At 37.9% G+C, this 23,494-nt stretch overlaps 2 protein-coding genes across 2 annotated transcripts; one reads left to right on the top strand and one right to left on the bottom strand.

Annotated features, from left to right (window-relative positions):
* Nucleotides 1-822: 822 nt before the first annotated feature.
* On the bottom strand, nucleotides 823-5,601 carry LOC134319860 (interferon-induced protein 44-like). The gene is made up of 7 exons (XM_063001122.1): nucleotides 4,981-5,601; nucleotides 4,100-4,151; nucleotides 3,543-3,738; nucleotides 3,155-3,307; nucleotides 2,692-2,857; nucleotides 2,386-2,486; nucleotides 823-1,603 (listed from the first exon to the last, which is right to left on the bottom strand). The coding sequence occupies exons 1-7, from the start codon at nucleotides 5,543-5,545 to the stop codon at nucleotides 1,403-1,405; spliced, it is 1,434 nt and encodes a 477-aa protein (XP_062857192.1). The 5' UTR covers nucleotides 5,546-5,601; the 3' UTR covers nucleotides 823-1,402.
* Nucleotides 5,602-7,256: 1,655 nt separating this feature from the next.
* LOC134320534 (phospholipase ABHD3-like) lies at nucleotides 7,257-22,594 on the top strand. The gene is made up of 9 exons (XM_063001948.1): nucleotides 7,257-7,376; nucleotides 9,348-9,508; nucleotides 9,685-9,867; nucleotides 10,406-10,451; nucleotides 10,689-10,801; nucleotides 17,834-18,007; nucleotides 18,543-18,591; nucleotides 18,797-18,962; nucleotides 20,937-22,594. Exons 1-9 carry the CDS (start codon nucleotides 7,257-7,259, stop codon nucleotides 21,131-21,133), a joined length of 1,209 nt encoding a protein of 402 aa, XP_062858018.1. The 3' UTR covers nucleotides 21,134-22,594.
* The last annotated feature ends 900 nt before the right edge of the window (nucleotides 22,595-23,494 follow it).

Below are 23,494 nucleotides of genomic sequence, written 5' to 3'. Positions count from 1 at the left end.
TGTGGTCACGTGACTACGCGGCACTGAGAGACCACACGTATGAACAGGCTGAGAGAGAGGAGCTGTGTGTGGGGATATTTTTAGAAAAGTGCAATGAAAGGAATAATTATGTTTTGTTATTATACTTGTATAATTGGTTCTGAACAAAGCCTCAGACTTAGTTAATTATAGTAATAAATGCCCTACTCATAAATCATGACACACTGCTCTCCCCTACATGAAAGTAAATAAACTGCTTTTATAAGTAAAAAGTATCGGCAATACTGGCTCTGTATTTGCTTGGTATTGGATCGATACCAAATTTAGCAGTACCGCACACCACTACCGAATACCTGATTTGGTCTTGGGACCAGCACTGAGAACAAACTGACAAGTGCGCCTCCCAATAGATAGGTTGTTGTGGCCATCCGCCCCTCAGACATAGCTAATCATATCATGTCAAGATGCCAGACTGGCCGATAGCACTGTTGAAATTTAAAGCCCAGTTGGTAGTGGGCCAACATACTTTTTGCTGCGCCACCCGAGCACATATAAATATTCTTGAACATCTATAACACCAACAGTATGTAATTTTTGTATATTTTAAAGAGCCATTTTAAAGAGGGTAAAATGTAGAAATTGTTTGCATTTTAAAATATGCATACAAGACAAAGTAACAAAACAAGTTCAATTAATACATACTTTAAACTAATAATGTTCCTCTACAAAAATAATTTTGAAGGTTTAGAATAAGCAGCCCAGAGGCACTTTTGGTTCGAAGGCAGTATGAAATGCATTATTAATTTATATTAAGAAAAATGAAGGACACACAGAGCTTTTTATTTTTTATTTAGAGTAATGAAATGTTCAAATACAAAATAACAAACACTATGAATCACAAAATGTTTGTAAAAATCATAATACTGTATACACATAATGCTATGCCAAAAGTTTATGGATCCTTAATCACAATACAGCTAATATCAGATGTGTGCAGATGTACTTTTGAACTAGCATTAACATTTAAACAAATATGCAGTAACCTCAATGGCAACAAAAGGAATGGCAAAAAAGTTTATTTTTTTTTTAAATATAAGCTTATTTCATATCTAATGCCTGCAAGATGTTCCAAAAAGGTTGGGACAGAAGCATGTTTTAGCTCACCTTACAAGAACATGCAAAAGGTGATCTGTCTACTTCAAATTGACCCTAGCTTACTAGTGTAATTAGTGTGAATAAACATATTTATCACTTTCTTTGCTACGAGGTGTTAATTTACCTTTTAAGGAGACTACAAGAAATGTGATACAGACACATGGAATGATTCAGATTTATCTGCTGAAGCTGTTACAAAAATCGTATAAGCTTGTATTACATTTAGGGAAACTCAATTAAATTCAATTCAATTCAACTTTAGAACTGCTCAATCTGGCATTACAAGCATTTTCTTAATAAGATCAGGGTACTGGTCCTCATGGGTGTCATTCACAGCGTGTAGGATGTTGATAACTGCACTAAGAAGCAGGATGTCGGCGTTGCAGTCCACTGCCAGCAGGGAATCGTAGTTCTTTATTGGCAGCACATAGGACAATGGCAATCCCACAACCTCTGCTGCTTTTTGCATCTGATTAGAGACCAGAAACAAACCAGAGACAGATGAGAGTTCAGTCTACAATTTTTAAACATTCACAAATCACAGAAAAAGCCATAAAAGTTGTAAACACTGGTGAAATTTAAATGTTTGTGAAGTACTTTCATTTAAAAACACTCAGTTATAATAAGACACCTCTGCATTTAGGTTAAACTCTCTTGCCGAGTCTTCTCTTATAATGCTGTGAGGAAGAATCTGAGAGCACTCCTTCATACAAAATCTCTGGGCTACTAGGTGCTCTTTCATTTATGCTCCTCTTTACTCCACCCTACATCTTTCTAATGTGACTGAGGTCTTAAGACACAGCCTAACCATGACAGCTTATAATTCTTTGCTCATCAAACCCTTTTTGTGTATTTTTGTTTTCAATCTTTGTCCTGCTGGAGGATCTAACTTCAAACCAGCTGGATGAAAAACAGCCAGAACATTACAAATAATTCAACATATTACAGTGTGGACGAGGCTGTTTTCTTGATTATCAAACGTCTATTGCCAAAAGCTTTACTTTTGACCGCAGAACCCAGTTCCATTGTAGTGAATTTGTGGTGTTAACATTTGTGCTCTAACCAGCTGTTTACTTTTATTAAGCTGTTTAATTTTATTATTAAGCCTGGAGACAAAATACAGATTCATCCTTCTTCAAGCAGGTTCAGAACAGCAGATCAGTGGTTACTTTTTATAACCATTGCTGATTTATTAAGATCTTTTTTGCCTTGTGATCTGAATGTGAAAATTTAGGCAAGATGGCTTAATACCTTTTGCTGCACAATTCGGCTTGAGTAGACAAACTTTACATCCTCTTGTACTGCCTGGCACACCTGGTCCACGTGAGTGAGCACGATCAGCTGAGGAATACCTGAAAGTTAATAGAATAGTCATCCAGGTAACAAGGTTCCTGATTCATGGTAGTTGATGTTTTTTGGGCACATTTTCCCTCCCAATCTAGTTGTATCCAATTTCCCAGTTGTAACTTCCTCTAGTGCTGCAGATCCCCACACACGTTTTCACCCACTTTGATTTCTCTTTTTCCTCCAACTCTAATTAAAAAGCTGAATACAGACCTGACACAGAGGTGTGCAGTTTCCTAAGCATGGATTTCAGGCTGCTGGTGTACGATGTTAGCTTGGAGGCATCAAGCACAAAGAGGACACAGTGAATCTGGTCATTCAGGGTGGGAGCTGCTTTGTATCCACTTACTGTATCACTGATAGAAAAATCACGCTGGAACTGAAGCAGCACAACAAAAACTATTCAGATTTTTTAGAGGTAGTTTTAGAGGCTTCATACAGTCAAGTTTGGGACAACCTTCTAATTTCACCATAAATAACATGTTACCACAGTGAAATGATGTGAATACACATACCACTAATGTCCAGAGGTTGCATTTGTAAGGTTTAGCATTTACAAACTGATGTTCTTTTATGTGTATTGTTTTAAGCTATTTTGATAAATGGTAATTGTATAGTCATTAGTGGCTTGTTAGTAGTAACATTTCTACACTTTACTTTTGCCCAAACACAGTACCTTGTATCCCTCTGGGACGTAGCCTTTGATAACAGCCAGTGCATCAGACAGAGAGAGTCCTGGAGAGTCTTCATCCCCTACTGCCATCACATCACACAGACTGAGAACAGTGGGAGATCTTCCTTTCACTTCCCGGATATGATACGTAGTTAGCTGTGTAAAAGAAGAAACGAAAAGCAAAAAGTAAAGAGAAAAAGCTGACTTTTTTATTCCAACCCAGAAGCTGCTTATAAATATTTTAAATTAATAGTATTTTAGAAACCTACAAAGCTCAATTTCACAGTGACATGTGACATAAAAATCAAGACTAAATCAACTTTTAAATAGAAAAAGTACAAAGATTAAATATTAAATGCTTCATCTTTTGTAAATATTGACTTTTTACAACCTTTTGAGTGAATCCGTCCACTGCTGTGCCGATGTTGGGCAGGTGTACAATGCGTTTGTACATTGTGGATCTGATGGAGTTGATGAGGCTGGACTTTCCAGAACCCACCGGACCTAAGAGCAAAACCTTTATCTGTGGCAAAGACTCCAACAGCATTTTGTAGCTGACAAAATCCTTCATCAGGCTCTCTCTTGTTCTAAACAACACAGAAGTTTTAACACATATGTTACTGTCCAGATACAGATTCGTTATGGGGCTGAAAGTGTGTGTACACCACCACTAATTATTGCTAATTATCCAATTTTCTGCTATTTTTAGCAGTAAAATCATGCTAGCCTACTACTGATGAGATCTGGGGTTCAAGTGCCTTGACCTCAACCCCACTGAACACATTTTGAACACAAGCTAGACTTTTATCTCAAACTAAATGGGCACAAAAAAACACTTTCTGTAAGAGTCAAGGTTGTTATAGATGCAAGGAGCTCTATCTTTATGTAACTGTATCAGGTGTCCACATACTTATGGCTATATGAGGTATTTATGTAATCTTCACTTACTTATCTGTCCAGGACAGTTCTCTCCAAGGCATGGGTAACAAATCTCCCACATCTAAAACAACAGAAACATCAGTCAGAAGGCTAAACCTACAATCCTTATTCCTGTGACATAAACATTTACCAGGGTAAATGGATACTACTAGATAGGGAATAAATAAAAACAATGCAATAAAAAACAATCCATGGAGGACATTTGTGAAAGTTATCTTGCTTTCCTGTGAATGGGTGAAACACACCTTTTTAAAAGCGCTAACAATAAGTCTAGCAGGTACAACATTGTTGGGATTTTTTAAACAGGCCAGTATCAATGCTAAGAGGAGAATAGTGCTGAAACAAAAAATATAAAGCCAGCAGCATCCTTTGATCCGAACTGATAAAAAATAAGAGACAGCTCCTGTAACAACATGCCAACCTTCAAATAACAGCATTTAAATCACATCTTCACTTTACCTGATACACTCATACCAGAACAACACATTACCATGTTAATATCATTCAGCAGTGCTGAAAATGGTTCACCACTAAAACATCATCTGGTCAATGTGGGTCCAATGTAGATCTCTTTTTCAATAAATAGCACAGGGAGTGTCAAAATGTACAAAGCAGAAACAGAAAGGCTATAGTCAGTAATTGTACTGTATACCCACAAAGTGTATCTGTATTATCTGTAGCATATAAATTGATCAGTAAATGTACTCTCTAATTTTAACCATTTCCAATAGCACTGAAAGTACATTTGTGCACTACGCATGCTCAGTAATATTCTCTATTAGGCATTTTACATTAAATATAATGATGGATTGCTGTTACTCATTGGAGTGACATGCTGATGTCATGATAAATGAACTTGATGATGTGTACAGTTTTCCACCTGAACATACCTTGAACACGGTGCAGCTCCACACTGGTGCAGACCACACTATTCTCTGCAATCCATCCAGTACCATAGATCCCATCTGAGCCAAAGTTTGCATGCATGGACTGGTCATTTTCTTGCAACTGCAAACAACTTCCAAAAGAAACTAAAGATACAGACTGAACAGGAGTTACAGGTTGACCAAAAGAAGCATGGCCAAACACAGAACCAGAGTGCTGTAGTGGTTTTGGTTGATTGGTCGGTACATTGATGTCAACTGCTTTGTCAGGTTTTAACACTGGAAACTTTTTGGCTCTGTCCTTATTTATTTCAAACACAAATGCATCTGTATCTGCAAACTGCTTTCCATGCTTCAGGGACTTACTGGTGTAACCTCCTCTGATCGATCCTGACTCTTGAAACAATACAAGTACAAACTTTCCTCTGGAATCAAAGCTGTTGAGAAGCTGCTTGATAGTAGCTCCATGATCATTGCTCTTGTACAGCAGATGGAAGCGAACAAGCCTGGAGAAAAGGTTCTGCAGCTTTGCCTCTCTCTCATCACCCAGGGAAGATACAACAGAATCCATGACAGAAAGGTTTTAAACAGATGTAAATACCTGAGCCAGGATTGTCAGGAAAGTGCGCCACGTACACTGCAAGTGGTGGAGAAATGAAACTGAAACTGAAGCATTATCTGTTGATTCAGAATGGCGCATGATGCTGGCACTTAGCCCATAGTTCAGCACTGTTTAGTGCAAGTTATTTACACATCATTGTGATTATTCATCTTTTATATGTAGGTCAAAGTTGTATGGTTAATATGTATTTGTTGATTTTAAAAATGTATTGAACCTGAAAACATGGAAGACTTCCTTGTTAAATGGCTAGGATGTTATGATACACACAGAGAGACATACAGTATGCACTTTAAACACATTAATTCTATTATGAACAAATGAAAAAAATAGTGTTTTCTTCTATAAAGATGAGACCTACATTTTTACACTTCTATACACTTGTATACACTTCTATACATTTGTATACATTTGTATACACTTCTATACACTTGTATACACTTCTATACAGTTGTATACACTTGCATACATTACTATACACTTCTATACACTTGTATACACTTCTATACAGTTGTATACACTTGCATACATTACTATACACTTCTATACACTTGTATACACTTCTATACAGTTGTATACACTTGCATACATTACTATACACTTCTATACACTTGTATACACTTCTATACACTTGTATACATTTGTATACACTTCTATACACTTCTATACAGTTGTATACATTACTATACACTTCTATACACTTGTATACACTTCTATACACTTCTATACATTTGTATACACTTCTATACACTTGTATACACTTATATACACTTATATACACTTGCAATGAATGTAGAAATTGTAGCAGTTTGGATTTGTGTGACTAGATATTGGGACACTTTGTTAATAAAAAAAACTTTAAGAATTTGAAATGCAGTTTTCTTTCCCTGTTGATCTTCTCTCTGATTCAAAAACATAATGTTCACATTATTTAAAATCCAAAAATTATTTGCGAAAAAGTTTGGGGGCTGAATACTTTTTCAACCCTACTTTACTACATGTTCCTGTTTCTGTCACTAGAGGACGATGCATCTCAGAAACAGATGACTTCCAGTCGTTAAAAATGGTAAATCTACTTTCTTATGTACAATTAAAAATGTATTTCTATTAATTCTGCTTAATTCATCTTGTTTTCTACAAAAGGATTTAAAACGGACATTGTTTACATTTTACGAGGATATTTTTACACGCAACATTTAAAGGCAAGTTCGAGGACACCAGCGGGCAGATGCTTTATTGAGATGCCGGGCTGTTGGTTGTTTTTCAAATGGCTATTTGTTCCCTAGTTAGGTTGACTACGATTTTTTTTTTGAAATAAGCTTTAGTGCGCCCTGCGTAGTGCACTTCGATTAAGATGAAAGGGGTTTAGTACTGACAACTCTCCAACGTTCCTTTTAGTTCATTCTGTTGTTGTGAGGTTTATTTCTTATTGTTTTGTAAGTCTGTAAGATTCGCTATTAAATTAGTTGTTAATTGTTTAATTAGCGATTGTGTTTCTATAAAATTTGACTTTATTTTGTGTCTAGCTTAGAAATCGGCTGTTCGCCCCGGTTATTTGCCCTTTACCCTACATTAGTCGGGGAGAGGAAGTTAGTAGGTTATTACAGGAGCTGTCAGTGTGTGTTTATACTAAATCAATAATTTAACCTTCCAGTGAATAAAAATGGCATCATCTCAGTCTGAGCTGGGGAAATTCTGTATGGAGTATCTTTCTACACCCTGTACACTGGTTTTAGGGGCAGTTACTGCCTCAGTGCTGTTACTGTGGGGCAGAAAGGTTCAGGTTTGTACATTTCAGTGCTTATTATAGTGTTGCAATGAAATTGTCTGTGGTTTTTACTCTTGTTTTATTATATTGTTATGTACCTGTAGTGTCAGTTATTGTTTTTTGATAGTCGTAGTGCTGTTGGACTACAGTTCTGTTGTCATATCTGTAAATCAAACAAAAATCTGTAAATAAAAAAAACAAAGATGTTAGTGTCCAGATACAGATTCATTATGGGGCTGAAAGTGTGTGTACACCACCACTAATTATTGCTAATTATCCAATTTTCTGCTATTTTAAGGTGCTCGGGTACCACAGCAGTAAAATCATGCTAGCCCACTATTGATGAGATCTGGGGTTCAAGTGCCTTGACCTCAACCCCACTGAACACATTTTGCTCTCAAGCCAGACCTTTATCTCAAACTTCAGTGAATTCTGGTTTGACTAAATGGGCACAAATTCTTAAATTTTAATCTTAATCTTAGGAAACACTTCCCGTAAGAGTCAAGGCTGTTATAGATGCAAGGAGCTCTATCTTTATGTAACTATATCAGGTGTCCACATACTTATGGCTATATGAGGTATTTGTGTAATCCGCACTTACTTATCTGTCCAGGACAGTTCTCTCCAAGGCATGGGTAACAAATCTCCCAGATCTAACACAACAAAAACATCAGTCAGAAGCCTAAACCTACAATCCTTATTCCTGTGACATAAACTTGGATATTTAAAAAAATTCCATACACATGAAAACTGAGCTTTAGTTATTGAAAAGTGGCTTTTTGAAAACACTGTTTATGGGACGCTCGGGTGACACAGTGGTGAAACCCAGTGAGATCTCAAGTCCGAATCTCAGCTCTGCTACCGGCCGGTCAGGCTCTTACAGACATGATTGTCTAACATCTGCCAGGTGGGAAGGCTAGGTAAAATTCCTCAAAATCTAAACAAAATCTTTTTATATATTTTTTCATTTCATTTTTGTATTTATTAAAAAATTGTTGAATCAAAAAATACTAAAACAAGTGGTATTTAGTTAGAAAAGTGCTGGAATACAGATGACACTGCCCGCAGTCAAGTGAGCTTTTATCAGCCATGGGTCCGGGTCCTTTCTGTTTGTTTGCATGTTCTTCCTGTGTCTGTGTGGGTTTCCTCCAGGAGCTCCGGTTTCCTCCCACAGTCCAAAGACATGCAGGTGAGGTGAATTGGAGGTACAACATTGTCCATGACTGTGTTTGACATTGAACTTGTGAACTGATGAATCTTGTGTAATGAGTGGCTACTGTTTCTGTTATGAATGTAACAAGAGTGTAAAACATGATGTTAAAATACCAATAAATCAATCAATAAATTATTAGCAATGGGCTGAATGACTGCTAAGTAAGAAAGCAGTCTATGTTACAAATTTGCCACCTTAAAGCTCAACTAATGTTTGTCACTAATCACACAGACAAAGAAAAGGCAGAAAAATTGGGGTTCTTTCTTGCACAACAGCTTTAATGGTGATGTAAAGCTCACTTGACTGTGGACAGTATCCTGTGTTTCAGCAGCTTTTAATCCACTGTAGACCCATTTTTGTTGTTACTTTTGACCATCCAGAAAGATGTTAATGTGCTATTGCTATTGGGTTGTAGTGTTGTGGGACCTAGTTTTATTAAGCTGTAGCATTATAATGTTATGGACCCCTGGTGTTATTGGGCTCTGGAGTCCTTTGGTCTCTGATGTTGGGCTTCAGTGCTCTTGGGTTGTTGAGTTTTAGGCCACAGTGCTGGGCAGCAGTGTTGTTGGTTTGTTGTGTTACTGGACCACAGTGTCTTTGTGCCTCAGTTCTGATGGGAATACAAAAACCCTTCTCAGATCTCTCACTGATATAAGACTGAAAGCAAATATAGAAAGCATAAATATCACAAATGTAAACAAGGGCGTTAGCAATCAAATAAACAAACGAACAGCTCTCATTTTGAGCCGAAATCTTCTTTTCCTTACTCACAGGTACCGGTGCTGGTGTGTTCTAATGGCTTCCGGACATTTCTACACATCCACTGCCCTGTGGTGCTGGAGCGTTTTCGTCCTACACCTTGGTGTTGCGGCGGCCGGCTACAAACACTTGTCCGGGTGTTTATTCAGTCCAGTCCTGCTGTCAAATACCGCAAGTATGATCTTTAAATATCATGGTTTTCTTTCTAAATGAGGGCTGCTGCACTTTCAACCTCAACCTTCAGACTTTAATACCTAATGCTACTCTGTTAGAACCAGAAATCAAAATCAATGTGATTCCATGTGACTCCTTTCTCCCACATTCGCTCTTACGTCTACTTCTCTCTTTTAGTGAGCTGATCAGAACAGATGATGGTGGACAACTCTCTCTGGACTGGGTGGATAACTCAGAAAGTGCTAAATATCCACAATCCCTGTCCCGGCCTACGGTGCTAATCCTGCCCGGTCTGACGGGAAACAGCCAGCAGACGTACGTCCTGCATATGATCAGACATGCCACGCGGCATGGATACAGGTATGTTGGTCCAATCAACACTCGATTACACAAGATTAAGTGGCAAATAGTATTAAGTAAACTTTTTACTGATGATAATTACATATAGAGAGCAATGAAAATATATGAGAGCTGGAGCGTAAATTTAAAGAGACCAAACAGACATGGGCAAACGGAATCAGTTAAAGGGAACTACTCACAAAACTAAATGTGTCTCAGTCCCAGTGAAATACTGTTTGTTGTGAGCTTTACAATAAGTCAAATTAATACGGTCCAGTGAGTCACTGTATCTCCTACATGCTAATTTATTATAATAGTAAAAGCAGGAAGCAATTTCACTGGACCATGTGCACGCTATAGTGCAAATGCTCTTTCCTGATAGCACTCTCATATTACTAGAATATTATTTGCCCAAATGTACCACTAAAACTATTTAGAAGTGGTGTTATAAGCACCAGATTAAAGTCAAGCACCTTCCATGGCCACCCAAAAATGTTCCGGTCAAGTACAAGTATGTTGGTGAATGTGATCAGTGATTTTATTACCTTTTTTATTTCAGGTGTGTAGTGATGAATAATCGAGGTTTTGGAGGAGAAGAGCTGCTGGTAAGGAACTATCTCTTATAGTTGTAACCTGATTTATTTATTATTTCTATAATTGATTTAGTTATTCATGTATTTTACCAACCACTCCATTCTGATCAAGGGTCACAATGGGTCTGACGTCACTCCAAAAGGCAACAAATAACTCTCTCTTTCTCTCTTTCTCTCTCTCTCTCTCTCTCTCTCTCTCACACACACACACACACACACACACACACACACACACACACACACACTCAGACCCCTTTGACATTCTGTGCTGCTAATACTTCTGACTTGGAGGTGGTCATCCATCATGTGAAAGAGCTGTACCCAGAGGCACCTATGCTTGGAGCTGGGGTGTCTCTCGGAGGGTAAGAAAACAACCAACACAAATTCATATGTACCTGTAGGCCACCATTACACTTGCTGCCTGATTATATGGACGCTATATGGCTATAAGTATGTGGACACCTGACCTTGACCTTGTTGGACCTTGTTGTATGGAGGTGGACAGGGTTTTTCAAACTGTTTTTAAGCGACCCATATTTTGTCCATGATTTTTACTGCCACCCAGGCAACACAAGCAACACATCAAAACGAAACACAAAAATAAATATACTTATTTATTAAAAGTGGTGGCAATCTGGTCCCACTGTGGCTGGATGTAACGTAAAGCCTCCTCATGGGGGCGTACATGGACAAGTTCATTTCGTGTTAGTGCCTGTTAAAATTTGTTTATTTAATTATTATTATTTAATTATTATTATTTTTCTCTGCGACCCATATTTTTGAGTTTGAAAAATGCTTTCCACAAGATTAAAGAGAGAGTGTGTGTCTGTGTGTTTGTCGCAGTGGTGTATAAAGTACCGGAAGGCCATACTTGAATAAAAGTACAAGTATCTTACCAGAAATTTACTTTGATAGAAGTAAAAGTCACCTTTTAGAATATTACTTAAGTAAAAGTCTAAAAGTATCTGATGTTTAATGTACTTAAGTATCAAAAGTAATTTGATATTAAATGTACTTAAGTATTAAAAGTAGAAGTAAAAGTAAATGTTGTTAGTGTAAATGGAAGCGATCATTTTAAATATAAAGATTGTTTTTTTAAGCCTGTAAACCACCTTAACAATTAACCTGTTTTCTTCCTTTCATCTGAACATGATTTGTGCCAATTCATGATCATAATCAACTGTTGACATCACCTGTTTGAAATCATGACATTATTTAGTTGTTTTTTAACTTATTACTAGCCCTAAATGTTCCTGTTCCAACGTTTTTAGAATGTGAGTCGATGTAAATGTAAGAAACACTGCATCTATTTTATTTGCATTTTCTATACTGTCCCATTTTTTTATTTGGGTAGTATATTTCAATAACAAAAAAATTATTTTGGCATAATTAATTTAAAGCAAAACTCAAGAGAGTTTAACAAAACATGTGGCACTTTTATTCCTTTAATGATCTGTTCAACCATTAATTTAAATCAAAATATTTGAGTAAACTAAGCTGTATTTAAATAATATTCTTTGGGGCCGTATCTACTCACTGAATGGCATGTGTTAAACTAAAAAAATATTGGTATTCTTACTTTAAGAAAACACAATTTCTAACTTGAAGCCAACAGCTGAAAAATCATTAATACAACCCCTGGCAAAAATTATGGAATCACCACTCTTGGAAGATGTTCTTTCAATTGTTTAATTTTGTAGAAAAAAAAAAAATCACAGACATGCCACAAAACTATAATTTCTCAAACTGTCAACCCTATGGCATTAAGAAACAATAAAAAAAGAAACAAATATAATAGTTGTGGTCAGTCACAATTGCTTTTTTTTAGATCAAGTAGAGGAAAAAAATTATGGAATCATTAGAAAACACTGCACCATTATTACTTTGTTGCACCACCTCTGGCTTTTATAATGGTTTAAACTCTCTGAGGCATGGAGTTAACTAATGACAAACAGTATTCTTCATCAATCTGCCTTCAACTGTCTCTTGCTGTTGCCAGATCAGCTTTGCAGGTTGGAACCTTGTCATTGACCATTTTCTTCAATTTCCACCAGAGATTTTCAAGTGGATTGAGATCCGGACTATTTGCAGGCCATGCCATTGACATTATATGTTTTCTTGAAGGAAAGTTTTCACGTCCTTTGCCCTATGGCAAGATGCATTATCATCTTGAAAAATGAAGTCATCATCACCAAACATCCTTTCAACTGATGGAATAAGAAAAGCGTCCAAAATTTCAATGTGGACTTTGGCATTTATTGAAGACCATCTCCCCTGTGCCTTTACCCGACATGCAGGCCCATATCATCAACAACTGTGGAAATTAACATGTTTTCTTTAGGCAGTTATCTTCATAAATTTCATTGGACAGACACCAAACAAAAGTTCCAGCATCATCACCTTGCCCAATGCAGATTCGCGATTCATCACTGAAGATCACTTTTATCCAGTCACCCACAGTCCACGATTGCTTTTCTTTAGCCTACTTTAACCTTGTTCTTTTCTTTTTAGGTGTTAATGGTGGCTTTTGTTTGGCTTTTCTGTATGTAAATCCCATTTCTTTTAGGTGATTTCTTACAGTTCAGTCACAGGCATTGACTCCACTTTCCGGCCACTTGTTTCTCATTTGTTTTGTTGTGCATTTTCTGTTTTCAAGACATATTGCTTTGTTTTCTATCTTGATGCTTTGATGTCTTACTTGGTCTACCAGTATGCTTCCCTTTTACAACCTTCCCATTTTGTTTGTACTTGGTCCAGATTTTAAACACAGCTTACTGGGAACAACCAACATATTTTGCGACATTCCACAATGATTTATCTTCTTGAAGGAGTTTTATAATCCTCTCATTTGTTTCAACTGACATATCTTGTGTTGGAACCATGATTCATGACAATCTGCTTTGTGCAACAGCTCTCCGAGGTGTAAGCACTCTTTTTAAACTGAAGAATAATTAGCAAATCTAATCTGCTGCAGATGTTTTGTTTTTAAACTGCAAATTACAGAGTGATTCCATAATTTTTTCCTCAGATTTGAGTGATTCCATATTTTTTTCCTCTACTTGATCTAAAAAAAGCAATTGTGACTGACCACAACTATTATATTTTTATTGTTTCTTAATGCCAGAAGGTTGACATTTTGAAAAATGATAGTTTTGTGGCATGTCTGTGATTTATTTTTTTTCTACAAAATTAAACAATTGACAGAACATCTTCCAAGAGTGGTGATTCCATAATTTTTGCCAGGGGTTGTAATAAGTTGGATAAGTTGAGTTCTTGTTGAGATCATTAAAGGGTTAAAGACGTGCTGCATGTTCCTCAGCACCATGAATCTCTCCTCTGCCGGTCTAATACAGAAGTTATGAGGAAATATTTGTCCGTAGGTGAGTTTTTGAAAATAATGGACGTGTCTTCATGAGTTTTGCAGTCAATGAATTCCAAACAAATTTAGTGAAACGTTTTATTTGTGGTTCGAATGTAATCGGTAAAAATGGTAGGTAGATATCTGAACAATGTTAATGCTAATAATATGAAAAAAACGCTGATGCTGCAGCTTTACTTTGTTAATCATTGTTAACTTACATCAGTGTGTTGGACGGGGAGCTTCTGAAATCTCCATATTTGCGTGTCTTTGGGTGAACGACGCACTTTTAGAAAACTGATAGCGTTTAGAGCAGCCTTTCTCAACCGGGGTGCCGCGGGGTGCCAAAATTATTCTAAAAGTGATGAGTCGTTCGCTAACGATCCGATTCTATTGAACGGCTCTTTAAAATGAACAAAAGGAACCGAGTCGCACCTCTGGAAGCCGCTATATATGTATATATTTTTATTTCTGCGCAATTCTTATCGACTGTAATCCACCCATTCCGCTTCCATCAGTGAAGGGAATTAATCAGTCATAATAAGAGCTGTTTATTGTCGAAATTCAAATCCGAAAACGGAGAGCGAGCGACACACACACACACACACACACTCACACACACAAAACTCAAAAACTCAAAAGAAGCTTTATTGGCATGACAAATAAGGACATTCGTATTGCCAAAGCAAGTTACAGAGAAATAATAAAAATAACAGTAAGAAAGAACAAATATATACAAAACAGTTACATGTGCAAAAATATAAAATAGAATAAAATAATAATAAAAACAGTGCAAAATATTAACAATAAAAATTATAATATTTACATTAATGAGGTAGTAATAAAGATCAGTTAATGTGCGCACACACACAGAGAGACTGATCGTTATTACTACCTCATTACTGTAAATATTATAATTTTGTTATTACTTTGCACTGTTTTTATTAATATAATATTTTTTTGCACTTGTAACTGTTTTAGTAAGTAAGTAATTTATTTATAAAGCACATTTACATCCAAAGTGCTGTTTTGTATATATTTGTTCTTTCTTACTGTTATTTTTATTATTTCTCTTTAACTTGCTTTGGCAATACGAATGTCTTTATTTGTCATGCCAATAAAGCTTCTTTTGAGTTTGAGTTGAGAGAGCCGTAACCGAGCTACAGAGAGAACATGCAGAAAAGAAGCAGTGCTCTTAGTGTAATGACAAATAATTGAGAAATAAACTATAAACTTGTTTAATTATGGTAAATCTGATTCGTTCATGGCGCGAACTGAGCTTTTCGATTGTAACTTGCATCAAGAACAAGAACAGGGAGCGACTGAGGGCTCTGGACCAGGAGCTCCGTTTCTGCCTCTTATCCATCCCTGACAGAATAGGGCGATTGTGTGCATCATCCCAGGCTCAGGTTTCCCATTAAAAGTAAGTCACGTTTACCCCTCCCTCCCTAAATGACACCTTATGGTGTGTGTCCGTGTGTGTTAGCAGTCCGAGGGATGCAGAGTAAGTTTTTTTAATACATTTTAGACTGGAGTGACTTGAGATTTTGCATACTCACATCATTTAACTTTCATTCTGTAGTAACGAGTAACGAATTTACATACAGCGAATGTATCGGAGTAAAAGTACACAATTTCTTTAGAAAATGTAGTGGAGTAAAAGTGAAAGTTGCCGAAAATTGTTATACTCCAGTAAAGTACAAATACTTCAAAAAACTACTTAAGTACTGAAACGAAGTATTATTACTTCGTTACTATACACCACTGTGTGTGTGTGTGATATTTAATCAAAAGAGCATTTGGGAGGTCAGGCACTGATGTTTCATGAGAAGGCCTGGCTTGCTATCAGTGTTACAGTTTATCTCGGTGCTGCACAGTGGGGTCGATGTCAGGGTTTTGTGCTCATCAAACCTTGTCATTGTTGTCCTTGCTTTGTGCACAGGGGCACAGTCAGGCTGCAAGAGGAGAGGGCCACAAAGAGTCTCATTTCTGTTATATAAATGATTTTTATGCCTGTTAGTAAGGGGTGTGGCTGAAAAACCCAAATTCAAAAATACTGTGGCGCCGGCGAGCAGGAAGGATAGCATCAGGGCTGCAAGTGAGCTGCCTTTGGCAGTTCATTCAGTGGTTTAAGAACAGACACCCATTCATGCACACATACAATCATACAACAGACAAACATATAAACTACTTACCCAACCCTCACCGCAGCCACCCCACTCCCAACAACGGGATACACGGCTACGGTGAGCTTAGACACCACTGCCGCAAGGCTTTCTGGGTAAAGCCCGTGCCAGCCCCCAGTGGCGACGCTACACTGCCCCCTCCCTAATGGTCAACCGTCCCGGTGACCCACTCACCAGCGTCCACTGGGTGGCTCCCCGGCCAGACCGCACCCCATTACACTGCCGAGCCACTCTTCCACCCACTGCTGGACCGGGCACCCAGCCCCTACAGCCACCTGGGCTAGCGCACTCAGACAGACCGGACATATTGGCCCACTGTACCACCAGAGCCACCCAAATGCCACAATCCCACTTCTGACACCAATGTGGCGCCGGCGAGTAGGAAAGAGAGCGTAGGGGCCGCGAGTGAGCTGCCCTTGGCAGTTCACTCAGTGGTCTAGGACAGACACTCATTCACACACACATACAATCATACATCAGACAAACATATAAACTACTTACCCAACCCTCACCGCAGCCACCCCACTCCCAACAACGGGATACACGGCTACGGTGAGCTTAGACACCACTGCCGCAAGGCTTTCTGGGTAAAGCCCGTGCCAGCCCCCAGTGGCGACGCTACAATACTAACGTACCACTGATGTATCTTTGACTGTATAGTAAACGTGTGCACAAGTGGCATGTGTTCTTTGTGCCTGGAGGATTAAAAGAGATGTCCACTAGAGGGCAGGACAGCATTTAACCTGTATTACAGGCAGAAACAGTGAATTGAATTGAAACTAAGCAGTGAGTGGTGCAAATGACAATAGATATTTACTTGCTATGTGTTTTATCAACCAGTGGTTCAGCTGTTAGACAGTTGGGATGACATTGTCATGTCACTCCTAGACATTTTCTTGTCCAATATTATCACTTGTAGCTGATCAGGCCAGCTCTGTTTATAAAAGATGGCCGGCATCAGGCATTCAATGTCACCTTTTTCCATTGTCCCAAGTGGTATATATTTAATTTCACTCAGACGACCTCTGCCGGCTACACGCAACCGAGGGTGTCGGCAAGTTATCACCAATGGAGTAAATTTCGTTTCAGTATTGGAGGAAAAACAAACAGTGCAATTTCTCTAAAACAATTCTGAGAGGGATACCAAAGGTGCAACCAAAAGCACAGTTGTTTTCAATGTTTTAATTTGCCTACAAGAATGGCATGTAGATGACACACTATAGTCGTCTTTAAAAATTATAGAGTTATTGGGGAAAGTCAATTCTAGGGTTTGTCCTGTTTTTCCCAAGAAACGATTCCCAGGATTTTCACCCCTGGCTATCACACAGATTTTTAAAGCAAGGCTTATTATGTGTGCAGTGATAGCTCAGTGGTTAAGGCACTGGACTAGTAAACAGAAGGTTCCCGCCACCACCAAGTTGCCACTGTTGGGTCCCTGAGCAAGGCCCTTAACCCTCAATTGCTCATTGTGTTCAGTTCATTGTGTAAGTCGCTTTGGATAAAAGTGTCTGCTAAATGCTGAAAATATAATGTAAATATAATATAAATATAATGTACAGAGTTCCACGCTTCTCTTCATACTTATATTGTGTGGTTGCCTTGACCAGATAGTAGTGGTTGCTGTTGCAGCAGCAATAAGGCTTACTCTCTCTGGCACTGGAATTGGTTATGTTTTCTCTGCGATAAAGAGCATATTTTCCTCAAGACCTGGGGTGTTAAATATAAATTGGAACGTTCTATGCTGGAAAACATGTACTTTTATCACAAGCTTGTTTTTCTAGCATGTGCTTGTGAATAAATAAAAAGAAACTACAGATTATTTATATATTATTGGATGTTCTCACCTCCAGGATGTTGTTGCTGAATTATCTGGCACGTAAGGGACATGACTCCAAGTTGATCGCTGGTCTTACCATGTCTGTGATCTGGGACACGTTTACATCCTGTGAATCTCTGGAGCAGCCAATCAACAGGCTGATTTTCAATCGCCACCTCAGCAATAATCTATGTAATGCTGTCAACAGGTAAGTGCCAACCAGTCTTACCAGAATCTTGCAGCATCTTAGTGTAGATATGTTTATTTATTCAATCACTGGCAGAAATACATTCACTGCAGGGCAACACGCTCTCACCCATTCACTCACTCATTTGTTTCAAGAGGCAATTTAGAGTAGCCTTGAGGAAAACATGCATGACTTAAAGGTAAACATTAAATCCGAAGACCAGGACCCATGTTCTAGTAACCCTAAGAACACTGTACCTAGAAGCATGGTGGTGATAGGGGCTTTGGGCTGTTGCCCCTGGAAGTGGTGCTCTACAGCAAGTGGACAGAATTATTTTTTTATTTTATTTTCGTGTTTTACCTCCACATTTAGCATTTTTGGGTCTTTGAACACTGGATCCCAGTGGTTGTGGGCAGAGCACAGATTTACTGCTTTACCACCCAAGCCCAGTACATTTGTCCATTTAGTGTACATGTCCTTTCTGAGTGTTATGAACTTTTGACTTCACCTGTACAGAAGTGTTGCACCTTGCTTCTCTTTCTTACTCTGTTCTCAGACAACGAAAGATCCTGGGGAAGGTGATTGACGTGGATCATGTATTAAAGGTATTCACCCTCATCCATACTATTTCTGAAATAATTCACATGTCCAGAAACATGTAGACACCCTTTGTAATTATTAAGATCATGTGTTTTAGTCAAGCCTTTAGTCAAGCAGGTGTATAAATGAATTATATAAAATAAATGTGTGTGTGTGTGTGTGTATAAATAATTATTATTCCTGTTTCTCTTTGATTTATCTTCTTTTTAGGCTCGTACAATCCGAGAGTTTGATGAGCGCTTCACGTCAGTGATATTTGGATACAAGTCCTGCACTCATTATTACCAGGATGCCAGTCCAGGTTACAAACTGCCCCAGATTGCTGTACCTGTGCTTTGTCTCAATGCTGCTGATGACCCCTTCTCCCCAAAACAAGGTAAAAAAAACCCCCAAAACATTTAAATATACTCCTAACATGATCAAGATTTACCATCCAATTAAAATTAACACAAAATAAACAGCTAGCACACCACTTCTGAGATCCGGGTTTGAATATCAACAGTGCTGTTGGCCAGCCGGGTGTCTACACAGACATGATTGGTTTTGTCTCTGAGACGGGGGATGGCTGAAGCCCTGTGATGAATTGGAACCCTGTCTGCATAAATACTGCCTTGTGCCCAGTATTTCATTGTGGAACTGGACCCGCCGAGACCCTGACCAGAATAAAGCTGTTGATGGAAATTAAATGAAATTATAGTATCAACCAATATAAGCAAGTAAAAGCATAAGAACTGCCAATGCCCTAGGGTGGGGTACCAAACATAATCGTCTTTGAGTCCTAGTGGTGCCATCTGCCTGGTGGGCACTCTACAGACATAATAGGCTGTGTCTGAGGGAGGAGGGGTTGGATAGGGTTTCTTATTGTTGCCGCTGCAAAAATGTGACCTCTGCTGTCTGGTTGAGGAGCCAGCATGTGTAATGGAGGGTTCTACTTGTCACGCGGTGGCTTAGGACGAGCTAAGCGGCGGACACACACGCAGAGATGTTACAAAAACAAAGGATTTATTAACAACAAAGGATAAAACTAGACAAAGTAAGCAAACATGGCAAACAAGGTAAACATGGCAAACTAAACTAAACACAGCTAACTAAGTCTAATAACTAGTGATGGGTCGTACTGTGCCGAGGCTTCGGAGCGTGTGTCGAGAAATCTAGGAAGTCTTTCGTGAAGCGCGTATCGAGGCTTGCTTCTTTAAGAACAAGTGACGTCACGGATGACGTGTGAAGCCGGTTCAGGAAGTGGTTCGAGTACTGGCGTGATTTATGTGAAAGGGTTTTTTCAAAAGCTGGAGAGGTCCTATCAAAAAAAAGAAACCGCCTGAGTCCAAGCACAGTGGAAAAAATACTGTTTCTAAATAAAAATGAATAAAGTCCATCTCACCAGTATTCACAAACACAATCCTAACTAAACACAACTAAAATTTAAACATGAATAGACCTATATTACTTTTTCCCACTTAACAAAAATCATATATGAAATCATGAATGAATGGATGGATGGATGGATGAATTAACCACACAAAATCATAAGATGTTTTTATTTCTATTCTTGGCAGTGATTATTCCCATGTTAACACTTGCATGGGAGGCAGGGGTCATCACATCAGTTGAAATGACAATAATAGTTTTGACCAGCAGGGGGGTTTGTGTGCAAATGAAGCCTCGAGAAATGAACCTTTTCTCGAACCAATTTGATGGAAAGCGTCAAGGCTTCACGAGGCTTCATCAGCCCATCACTACTAATAACTAGAGCTAGGAACATGGCTAGTAACAAGAGCTAGGAACATGGCTAGTAACAAGAGCTAGGAACATGGCTAGTAACAAGAGCTAGTAACATGGCTAGTAACAAGAGCTAGGAACATGACATAACATGACATAACCAGAGCCAAACAAAGCCAAAGTCAAACAAACCCAAAATAGTTCCTAACTCTGTGTTCCAGCGCACCTCTTAAATAGAGGGCAGCTGGAGCTAATTAGTCCCAGAGACCCAATAGTGAGAGGGGGTGTGGCAGGAGACAGAGTGTGCTCACGGAGAGGGGGGTGTGGCACACAGAGGGTTCAAGTGTGACACTACTTCTCCATTCGTTGTCTGACCCAGAGGGTAGAAGGGGTGCAAACAAAATGCAAGGAATTGCATGCAAGGACTTTAAACATACTAAAAAAAATAGGGGAAAAAACATCATGTCCTGCTGGGTTTTGCTGTTTTGATAAACTGTGCAAATGTATAGCTTATACACAGCACCACCTACAAAACTGCCTTTACCTCTTAAAAAGATACATAAGGTGTGTTTGAGAGAGATGTTGATATTGTTAGTCTTATTTTCATTTTTGTCCTTTTATTTTTCTCCAGCTTTTCCTTTATCTGATGCTCAGCGTTTGCAGAACGTGGCTCTTTTGGTGACTTCCCATGGTGGGCACATCGGTTTCCTGGAGGGCCTGTTTCCCTATGGCGATAGCTACATGGATCGTGTGTTTAAACAGTTTGTCCAGGCTGCCTTTGAGAACCTGGAGGACCTGAAAAAGGCCTGCAGCATTAGTGACAATTAACAAATAACTTTTTCTCATCATGCACTAGGTTTTCTAATTCATTAACCTTCAAATCAAAGTGTGTAATAAAACACAATTTAATCAAAGTATGGACTATACAGAAAACTAGATGAAGAACTAAACGTAGGAGGACTGATTACCAGGGTGCATGTACTACCTCATTTATAACACTTGTCCAAAACTCACAGTATCACACAGAAATGCAGACAGAAGGGAACAGTGGTGCTGTTTCTGCCTGTGAGCTGAGGGCTGGGTTTCAAATCTCAAATCATACAGTGTGCTCAGACTTGCTGGTGGAGCATTCATTTTACACACTATGTAGTCATGATTGTGATATTTTGGACACAGCAGCTCTTATTATTTAACCTTTATTACCATACAGTTCCAAATATAACAGAAATAGCTCATTATCACTGTCTGTATTTTAATCATGTCATGATTAGAACTCACTTCAACAAATCACACATTTTTTTTTTATTACATGTATTATCTTTAATGGTCCAGGAATGAATGTACTTTTAATTCTTGCTAGTTTAAAGAATTGCACCAACCTCCAAACTGAAGAAACAAGACAGGCACTTAATGTCTTTATATCTGATAATGTTGAATAGGATTTTTAATGAAGTGTTAATTGTTACAGTACTGTAAAACGATGCAGACCTGCCTTTAATTTCCGATTGTATTCAATATTCAGTCCTGTGTCCTTTTGTACTTTGTAGACTGCAAGTACAGTGTTTTTTTTTTTATTGAAGTGAATGCCATCATGTGGTGCTGTTGCAAGATAATATGGAAACAATGTGGCATGTAAATTTGCAAAAGCAAAAAACTTTCGAGCCCCAAATAATTTTTTTAAATATTACATTTTATTTTTTATTGAATCACCTTTTTTTTACATTTTGTTGTGCAGCTCATGACTTTCATTATTCACGTGTTCATGCCTACAGACGCACAAATGTCATTAAATCATAAAGGAATCATAAAACAGCCCAAAATTCAATATTAATATGGGACAACATGAACGCATGATCAGTGTTTTTGTGTTGTTGATTTTATTACAATGGGTTTTATGTTTGTAATTGTTGTCATTTAAGATATTTTTGAATATTTGATGTGATATAACTCATCTACGTATCATGTAGGCACTGCTATATGCACTGATGTTTTAATTTCTTTTAAATGACCAGAGCTGCTCTTATAAACTAAGCATTTAATGATGTTCTTTAATTATCTAATTTTCATTCCCTTTTTATTGTTTTTAATTGTAATTTTTTTAATTTTGTTATCATTTATTTTAACATGCCAGCTGCTATGGAAGAGCTGAAGGTTGTGTGTGTGTGTGTGTGTGTGTGTGTACCTGGGAATAGTCTGTTTGTGTTTGGGGCCAGAAGTTTACACAGTTATGGACTAAATTGTTATTAATGTGGTATGGAGATTAAATAAATTATGTTATTGTAATAATCATTCCAAATCTTTAAAGTCATCTGTGATTACATGTTAAATACTTTTTTAAACTTGAAATTCTCTCAACGTCTCTCAGGATTTATCGTGGATTTTTAGGGGAAGGTAGCAGGTGGATTGATGGTAAAGGCTCAGAGTACTTCTGTGACATAAAACTAAACTTCAATTTTGCTCACAAGTAAAATGTGTTTTCTTTAGTTCTTGCTGCAAGTGTATGCACTTCCTGTCACTGTGCACTTGCTGTTGTTACACAAAGAATCTTAAATAAATAATTTAGGAGGTCATCAAAAATGCTAATACTGCTTCAGTGAGGACTGTCAGACTGGACTGTGTATTGTAAAGCTGTGACTAATCTTTGTGGTCTGATTTGCATCAGTATCACTAAATCAGGCGTTCCTTTTCAATCCAAGTCTTAATTTATCTTACTTGTTATTCTGTCTTAATCATCCAGCATCAATACAATGTGAAAATGTCAAAATTTTAAATGTTTACATTAAAAACTCAAAATTAGTAATGAAAATAAAATATTAACTATATAAAAAAGTAAACTATTAAAAAGGTATATAAATGTATATACATATATATGATAAAAATAGCCTGTGATAAATATAGCCACTTACACACGTGTGTGTGTGGCTATATTTATCATACCGTAGCATTACAGTTCTCTACTGTGCCGTCTGAGGGCTCAAAGGTCACACATTGTTAAACAGTGATTTTACAATAGCCCTGGCCCAATAGGGACTGAGATTTCTCTGCATAACCTGAATCTTTTTACAATATTATGTATGGTAGATGGTAATATACTTAAATTATTTGTAAAAAAAAAAATGTATTAAATAAAAATTTTCTGAACTGATTGTTAATTCTCTCACGTTCTTTGGTACCCCTGTCCCAACTTTT

This window comes from Trichomycterus rosablanca, chromosome 9 (assembly GCF_030014385.1).
Source record: "Trichomycterus rosablanca isolate fTriRos1 chromosome 9, fTriRos1.hap1, whole genome shotgun sequence".
Lineage (NCBI taxonomy): Eukaryota > Metazoa > Chordata > Actinopteri > Siluriformes > Trichomycteridae > Trichomycterus > Trichomycterus rosablanca.
Note: the sequence above shows the minus strand (reverse complement) of the source record. Positions and strands in the feature narration are given on the sequence as shown.

Bases quoted from the DNA above. Each gene is read 5' to 3' on its own strand.
- LOC134319860 (XM_063001122.1), bottom strand. From the start codon at position 5,545: ATGGATTCTGTTGTATCTTCCCTGGGTGATGAGAGAGAGGCAAAGCTG. The intron at 3,739-4,099 runs GTAAGTGAAGAT...TGTGTTGTTTAG, and splicing joins GAACTGTCCTGGACAGATAA to AACAAGAGAGAGCCTGATGA. The intron at 1,604-2,385 runs GTATTAAGCCAT...GTCTCTAATCAG, and splicing joins GCCGAATTGTGCAGCAAAAG to ATGCAAAAAGCAGCAGAGGT.
- LOC134320534 (XM_063001948.1), top strand. From the start codon at position 7,257: ATGGCATCATCTCAGTCTGAGCTGGGGAAATTCTGTATGGAGTATCTT. The intron at 9,509-9,684 runs GTATGATCTTTA...TCTCTCTTTTAG, and splicing joins CCTGCTGTCAAATACCGCAA to TGAGCTGATCAGAACAGATG. The intron at 18,963-20,936 runs GTAAAAAAAACC...ATTTTTCTCCAG, and splicing joins CCCCTTCTCCCCAAAACAAG to CTTTTCCTTTATCTGATGCT.